This window comes from Vicia villosa, unplaced genomic scaffold (genome assembly GCF_029867415.1).
Source record: "Vicia villosa cultivar HV-30 ecotype Madison, WI unplaced genomic scaffold, Vvil1.0 ctg.001324F_1_1, whole genome shotgun sequence".
Lineage (NCBI taxonomy): Eukaryota > Viridiplantae > Streptophyta > Magnoliopsida > Fabales > Fabaceae > Vicia > Vicia villosa.
Window position 1 is genome coordinate 304,624 of NW_026705575.1, and position 8,484 is coordinate 313,107.

The window sequence follows — 8,484 nt, forward strand, 5'->3', positions numbered from 1 at the left end:
TTGGAAGAGTCCCCCCTTACCTTAGCCAAATTCTTGATCTTTGGTCCTCTTCCTCTTTGGTTCCTCTTTACGTTCCTCAGCTCTTCTCTTCCACTTCTCATTTTCCACGTTCTCACTCTTTTTTCCTTATTTCCTTTATTTTATGAAACCATAAAATAATTAGTAATGGGCTTACTCACTTAGCACCCCCATACTACTAATCTCACCATCCGGCCCAATGGCCCTTAATCCATAATTCTCCAATAATTCAACAAAATACCAAATAATTCTAAATAATAATTTAATTTCCGATTAAATTAAAATTAGAAAATATGGGGTGTTACAAGATTCCCGAAAATGGGACATATTATTGCATATGCATATGACATGGTATGCATTGACTTGACGCGTTATGGTTTTTCGGAAACCTTTTTCCGCTCCGCCCCACACCTCCTACAAATCCAATTGATCATATTATATGTGTTGGATGGCTCGCCAAATCGCGTTATTTTGTACAAGTTTACTTGAAACCAGGATGCCCCATACCACCTACGTCACCAGAATGGAATCTTCATCATACCAAACTTGCCGAGACGTGGTCGGATATATTTGTTGATAGGATGCATGAATTCGAAAGATTGAAGAATATCGATAAAATCTCGAATGTGGAAAAGTATAAATTGGAACCACCAATATATTTAGTCGGCGATAGTTCTTTTAATGTATTTATCTAGTTTCAAAGTGTAATATATGCACTCTATATTGCAATATAATCCTTTTTTGTGTTTGTGTGTTTGTGTGTTTTTGTTTTTTTATGTTGCTACTGCTTTCTGTTCTGGTTTAAAAATAGCAGGAAAATTTCGTAGATCCATCTACGGAAGGGTATTAAAATGAAAATTATAGGTCTTTACCGTAGATGCATCTACAGAAAGGTGTTACGTATGACCCTTCCATAGATACATCTACGGAACTTTTTGTGACATAGATTGTGTGGTCCATATTCTCCAAAGGCTTCTATAAATTTGGGGTTTCTAGGTTTGCATTACACACAAGCACAAACCCTAAACAAAAACACAAAAATGTCTCGCAATAGGCCAGATGGACGTCACCGAACATCAATGAAGCGTCCCGATCCTGAATCGGAATACCGCATAAGGGATGGGCATGCCATTTTCTCTCCCGTCAAACCACCCGTACCGGTGAAGTTTTAGAATATTCATTCCTTCGACCAACTCAAGAGGACTATCGTGTCTTTTTTAGAGGGGGAGTACAAACCCGAAGAAGAAATCAAAAGGATCCAGAGGCTTAGAACAAGTACCTCGTTTGCAACCGGAAAAACGAAATGTTGGTGGGTTGAAGTGAAATGGGACATGAATTGCATTCAAATGATGCATGGATTAGATGACATTGTTTAAACCGTTATAATTTCTTAGATCTATTAGTTTTCTTAATTTTCTGTTTGAAATTTTGGTTTAATATCGATTAATTAATGATTTAGTGCAATGTCTTTTATGTTTAAACATGCTTCTGTTTTGGTTTTCTGGGTACTGGGTATATTCCGTAGATGCATATACGGAAGGCTTCCGTAGGTGCATCTACGGAACAGAACAACGTTAAAAAAAAGGTGCTTCCGGAGATCCATCCGCGGAAGCACGGGGGCAAAATGGTCAATTCGGTGGTGCGTAAGAGGGTCATGGGGTTGAGAGAGAAATTCTTTTTTTTTTAGTTTGAAATTTTGGTGGTCATGACACTCAATACTATAGATTAAATATTTTTTTTTTACAGAAGATTAAATATTGTTAAAACAATATATTTATCATAAATGAATAATTTCTAAATTTCTTGTGGTTAGATTTTGAAGCTTTTACTATTAATTTGGTTTAAAATAACAAATAAAAAAATCATGTTTATGGATCTCCGCATGAACCTTGGAGATCTGTGGGGATCTGTGGAGATTCACGAGGATGGGGGACAAAATCTCTCCGTAGCGGGGATGAGGAATATATTCAAGGGCAGAGATTATGATGGGAATGTATCCTCCGCCCCGCCCCATTGACATCACTAGTACCACAATAATACACGTGTGAATGCATAAGTACTAATATGGTTAAATATTTATGTTACTGTTATTTAAAATAATATATGAAAAAATTGAAATATATATTATTGATGTAAAATAATTTTGTTTTTAATTTAAAAATATATCTTTCTTTCAAAATAATAAACTGTTTTGGTAAAATAAATTAGGTTTTCTTATTTACATTTTGAAAACAAAAGAGTACATACCACACAAATACTTGTGCAAATGCTTGGATATCCCACTAATTTATATAAAGAGGATGGTTTTTTTAATAAAAATCAATGTATTAAAAATCAAACCGTTGTTCAAACTGATGATAGTATTGGGTTACTAGTTCATTGGTCAAACCACTAGATCAGTGATCGAACTACATGACAAATCAGATTAAATTGGATAACTCAGTTAAATAAATCGATATCTATAACAAAACTATATAGTAGTTATTAAATCGATCGAACTTCATAACTTAGTCTCTATAAAAAATTACGACACTTAAAAAAAATTAAAATTTCAAAATATCATAATTTCATTCTTTAAATTAAAATTCTAAACATAATTATCACATAAAACAAAATAGAACAAAATATAAATTCAAATAAATTTTGAGCAAAATGTAATTGCAACTTAATAACAAAATAATGGCAATTTCTAATGAATTTAAACCAAACCATAACCCTTCCTCTTTCCGGTTCAACCGATTGGTTGGGTCCGGCTTTTAAAACACTAATTGAAAACAAATGTAAATATGATATATAACTTATAAGTTGATAATATCATATATGACCTTTAACATAACCAAACATCCAAGTAAAAAATCAAAATGGGTAAAATTGTGGCTGGTTGTACAAAGTTCAATCTCTTAAATAAAAATCAAGAAGATGGCAAAATGAATATCAGCTATGCTATTTGTACACTGCCGTACTACACCTACACCGTATGTACGGACGGCACTATTCACCGTCCGTACAGTCCGTACATGAATAGTGATTTTTTTTTTAATTTTTTTTTAAAAGTTTTTTTTAATATTTTTTTTTACGTTTTTTAAAAAAATTTGATAATACCTGCAGATTTACTTCCGGATTTACCTACATTTGACATTACCTGCGGATTTACCTAAATTCGTAGGTAAATTCGCAAATAAATCCGCATGTATTGTCAAATTCGTAGGTAAATCTGCAAGTAAATCTGCAGGTACTGTCAAATCCGTAGATAAATCCGCAGGTATTGTCAAATCCGTAGGTAAATCCGCAATTAAATTCGCAAGTATTGTCAAATCCGGAGGTAAATCCGCAGGTATTATCAAATATTTTAAAAAAAAAACGTAAAAAAAAATTAAAAAAAATTAAATTTTTTTTTAAAAAAAATATATTAAAATTTTTTTAAAAAAAAATATTAATTTAATATTTTACTATTTATGTACGGACGGTGAATAGTGTTATCCGTACATGAATAGTATGTCCGTACGGTACGGACATACGTCCGTACCGTACGGACATACGGTGTAGTGTAACAAATTGGTGTAGGAATAGCATTTTTGAATGAATATTACTATGTCCTACTTCCTTTGTTTTGATATTTCTATATAAATCAAACAAATCGTCCTATCCTCCTATAGAAAAAGCTCTTCCTCTTACTCCCTATCTCTGTCTGTTCTTCCAATTTCACTATCGTCCAAAGTTAAGATAGATAGATATTCCTACCATACTTTCCACGTACACATGATGTGCTTGGATTCAGAGTTACAGACGTCCTGTCATTCAAAAAGCATGCATTAGACTAGAAGTAACTCAAACAAATATTCACACATGCTATTATACATTTATAACACAAAAGATTTCAAAACAACAAAGATGAATTACCATAGATACAAACAATTGTACACAGTAGAAGAAAACTTACTTCTAACAAGCTGAAACCAAACTTTCTACGTAGTCCATGGTAGAAAAGCCACACAGTTTGTTTGCAATTCCAATTCTCTTTACTGTCTTTTCTCTCTGATTATAAATCATGGCTAGGTCTTCTGCATAATTTGCCAATATCAATGTATCTCCATTCTTAGAAAGGTACAATGGCAATAAAAGAGTTCCACGTTTAATAGTAGTATGTGAAATATTATCCATATTGGAATAGAGCATTTGAATATCAAAGTAATTAATTTTAAATAACATAGTCCAAGACCCTTGAACTCCAAACTCCTTCATCTGCCATATAACAAATTGCATTCCCTTAAAATCATGCGAAAAGCAAAGGCAGTCCATTAGAACATTAAGAGCTGGCTGAAAGCATGGCACCTCTTCAAAACCCGGAGGCAGCAGAAACTGCGTGCATGTCTCGGATGAAAGATCAAGCGAAACAATAACAAACTGTTGAGCATTAGCAATAGACTTCCAATCATATTTAGAAGATGGTTTAATGTATTTGGGAAGAGCTAACCAGTTAACAGTACCATTCAAATGCAGACCATTATTAATTTGAGGATATATCAAGCAAACAGGTATGGAAGCGCAATATTGAAAAGTTCTCCATCTATTATCACCCAAACTCAAACTCAAAACTCTGAATTGACTTCTCACCGAAAGTGCGTTCTCTTCCCGAACCTCAAAGCTTCTTAAGGCCACGACCTTGTAATTTCCAGATGAAATATCACAACCAAAAGTGAAATTGCAAGTTTGATATATAGTGTCATAGACATATTCTTGAAAAGTCCCTAGTTTTTCTGATAGAGTTCTTGTGGCAGGGTTCCATAACCAAAACCAGTAATTCTGATAGCGATGATGAAAAAACAAGCAAAGCAAGCCCTTGCAAGAACCAACGACCTGGCAATTGTCCAAGTCCAACCATTCAAGGAAATTGTCGTTAGAAACAATGATCCACGGATCCGTCTCGAATAAACTAATCAAGCGGACAGATTTGTCTATTCTCATAAAGAAAGGATCGGATATGAAGAAGAAGTGTGGGTTTTCTGATGATTTCTTGAAGTGTTTTTGGACAAAAGTTGGACCGGATATGAGAGTTTTCCATGCCTTGCTCACACATCTCAGTTGCAGGATCGTTTTCACAGGAAGCAAACACAAAATTTCAGCAACAATTTCATTGGGAATGAATGGCGGCGGCATTGGTGCATTGCAATGAAATCGTTTATTTATCGGAAGAGAATCCATATTCATGGTAGCATGCGGCTACTGTAAACCCTATTTTCTCTTATTTAATTATGGGGACTTATACACGTCACGTTGGAGTAACAAAATTGATTGCTTTAAAAAAGTTAATTTAATGGGGACAACTTCTCTACCCATCACAAAAAGTTGGGTAATGTACCTTCAACTAATCATAAGGTTCCATTTAATTTTAACACATTTAATTATAACTCTACCCAACTTTTTGAGTTGGGTAGATAAGAATTCACCTAATTTAAAAGACCAATAGAATAACAGTTGAGTTGATGTCACATTATGTATACAGAGGATATGCACTGAGTATTTTTTATATAAATTTTACTTATTGTGTTGTTCATTTAATGGTATCAGATATTTTTCTATATTCCTTATTCTATTCCTTCCCCCAATTTTTTGTCATCACTATTCATAAAATTCTAGTACTTGCAATGCAAATGTTAAGACAGATATCTCAACCCAAAACACAATATTTGGACAGATGTTATAACATCATATATTGACAGAAAACACTTTTATCAAAATAGAAATAATGCAGAATTAATTTGCAGAAGGTAAAAGAACACAATCAATTGTTAACCCAGTTCGGTGCAACGTCACCTACTTTGAGAGTTATCAAGTCAGGAAGGAAATTTACTATGATAGTATCAGTTCAAAGCCTAAACAGTCTCAGTTTATAATTTATCTCCTAATCACTACCTTGTGGAACTTCTACTTAGAACCCTATAGATTTGAGATCCCCTCTCACTTCCTACCAACCACCTCAGTGTTAAAACCAATCACAAACTAGTCACAAGACCAAAATAAAAGATTATACTTCCGATAAATAATAATTAGTTTTGCTTAAAAGCTTTTAACTAAGAACAATACTCAACTCTTTGCTTAAAAGCTCACGAGTGAGAACAAGGAACAATACTCAACTCTTTACTTAAAAGCTCATGAGTAAGAATAATCATCCTACCTCAATGTATCAAAAGATACATGAGTGACATACACAAAAAACACAACAACTTTAAGTACTCTCAAAACCCTAAACACTTTATGTTGCACCCACGTTTTTTTTTTGTGAATGCTTGCTATTTTGGGTTTAGCAAGTCCTTATTTATAGACTATTGCAGTATGGATTTGGACTCTTCAATCAAATCCAATCTTCTATTTTTAAATTAGATACAAGATCTTCACACAAAAATAGGAACATATCTTCAAAATTTTCTAAAAAGTCTCTAAGATATTTTTATGAAACCAAATCAAATCTGCACTGTTCCTTAAATATTCTTGATTGGCTGCGCCTGTATGAGTGCTAGAATCTTCCAGAAACTCATATTTTTCAATCAAATCTCTAAGGACTTAAACCAATTGTACTTCATGATGTTCTAGTATAACATGTCAGAACATCTGTCAAAAATAATAACAGTAGACTCTGTTGTACCAATTGGTCAGATGTCATGACATCTTGCTCAACATTAGTTAAGAACCATGTTTTAGCAAAATTTATGTCAATCATAAAATCATAGATCTAACAATCTCCCCCATTGGCAAATTTTAACTAATACAACCAAAGCACAATAAATCTTAGAGATAGAAATAAAACCACAACTAAAAAACACAAGCTACATGAAAACATGTAAACTTTGTACAAACTGCAAACAATAAATATATCAGAGATAACATGTAGTTTCAGATCAGACAGGTTCAGTACCCCCTTGTTACACATAATCAGAACTGCCCCTCAAGAGAAAAACCCAAATCACTAGAAAATCCAATTCACCAAATATGAACTATCCAAGTTCACACATCATAGGCACATGCATCAAAAGAAAAAAAAACCTCACATCAGGATTCTCCATATCAGGCAAGATGTCATAAAATCAGCTAAGACATCATGCACACACATCCCACATCAGTAGCAGCAGCAGGCAATAACAGAAACCAGTTCCCCTAAGCACATCACATATCAAGCATGACAGACAATCGTGATCCCCCTAAAAATTTGCATTTGGTAGTTCCCTGATCATAACACAGATCAAGCATGAAAGAAAATCATGATCCCCCTAAAAAGTTGCATCCAGCAAGAAACAACAATAGATTACTCTTCTATAAGCAGTAGTACAGTCTTATCACAATGTTAATCAACATGTCAAGATATGTGATATGACATCAGGACAAACAAATTACACCAACACTTTACTATCCCTTTTTAGCCAAAAATTGGCCCAAAAATTAAGTAAATGTAAACACAAATGGAAGCACACAATGCACACAAGCAATAAACACATACGAAAGCACACACTCACAAATGGAAACAAACAAACTCATATGGAAACACACAAACTAGATCATCTTTAGGTGGTTTTCCACCTCTTGCCCTTGTCAAAGACCCTTCCGCACTTCTTGTTACTGTCATCATCCCTTCTATCTTGCAGAGATCCTTTATTCCATCTTCTATCAATAGTAACTTGCTCAAGCTTCCGAAGCCCTATAAAATAGAGGAAAGATGTAGTATCAGTTGCACTCTTCCATATCTGTAATTTCTATAACTCCTTAATAATGCAAGTTCCAATCCCACTGTTTATGTTCTCAATCTGATTTGTTTCAAACATAACAGTAATTTGTTCCTTATTGTCCATATGCTCTGGAGTAACAATCTTTCCTTCAACAAGATTCTTGATTAGTTGACTATAGTTATCAAGGTTCTTGTTCCAGCCATGTTGAATGAGATATCTGATAAAATTTAGATTTTCACCATGTAATGTCATGACATCCTGCTTGACATCACATTTCTTCAACACCAGTCTAGAGAAACTTTCTCTTGTTTCCCTAAGTTCAGCTTTAGCAGTACACCAAGAAGCACATACTTGCTTCTTATTGATCCAGAAAAGCGGATTGTTCCTCAAGGAAAGACATCTATCAACATTTGATACTTTCTTATTAGATTCAGTGATGTCCTCTTCATTAGGGTGTCTTATAATCAATTCCCTGGATTGTCCCTTTATCCTCTAGTGGATGTAAGGATGTTGTGTCGGAGGATTAGAACTCTTTTGAATAATTGTCGAGATGATGAGCATGTTATTGTGGCTGTACGTGGTTGACGAGTATGCATTCGGCGAAGTTAAGACGATGAGTTGATACTATATGATGCTATAATAATTATACTCTATGAAGGACGAAGTTGATTTAATTTTTAGAGAAGAGCGGGACTCAGTTTGAGCTATTTTTTAAGCAATGGTGTATTGAGGCTGATGAGTGTGATTA

General features: G+C 34.0%; 1 protein-coding gene across 1 annotated transcript; it reads right to left on the minus strand.

The window, feature by feature from the left end:
- Positions 1–3,960: 3,960 nt before the first annotated feature.
- LOC131634637 (F-box/kelch-repeat protein At3g23880-like) lies at positions 3,961–5,226 on the minus strand. The gene has a single exon (XM_058905292.1). The coding sequence runs from the start codon at positions 5,224–5,226 to the stop codon at positions 3,961–3,963; it is 1,266 nt and encodes a 421-aa protein (XP_058761275.1).
- Between the last annotated feature and the right edge of the window lie 3,258 nt (positions 5,227–8,484).

Coding starts and splice junctions, on each gene's coding strand:
- LOC131634637 (XM_058905292.1), bottom strand. CDS start 5,226: ATGAATATGGATTCTCTTCCGATAAATAAACGATTTCATTGCAATGCA.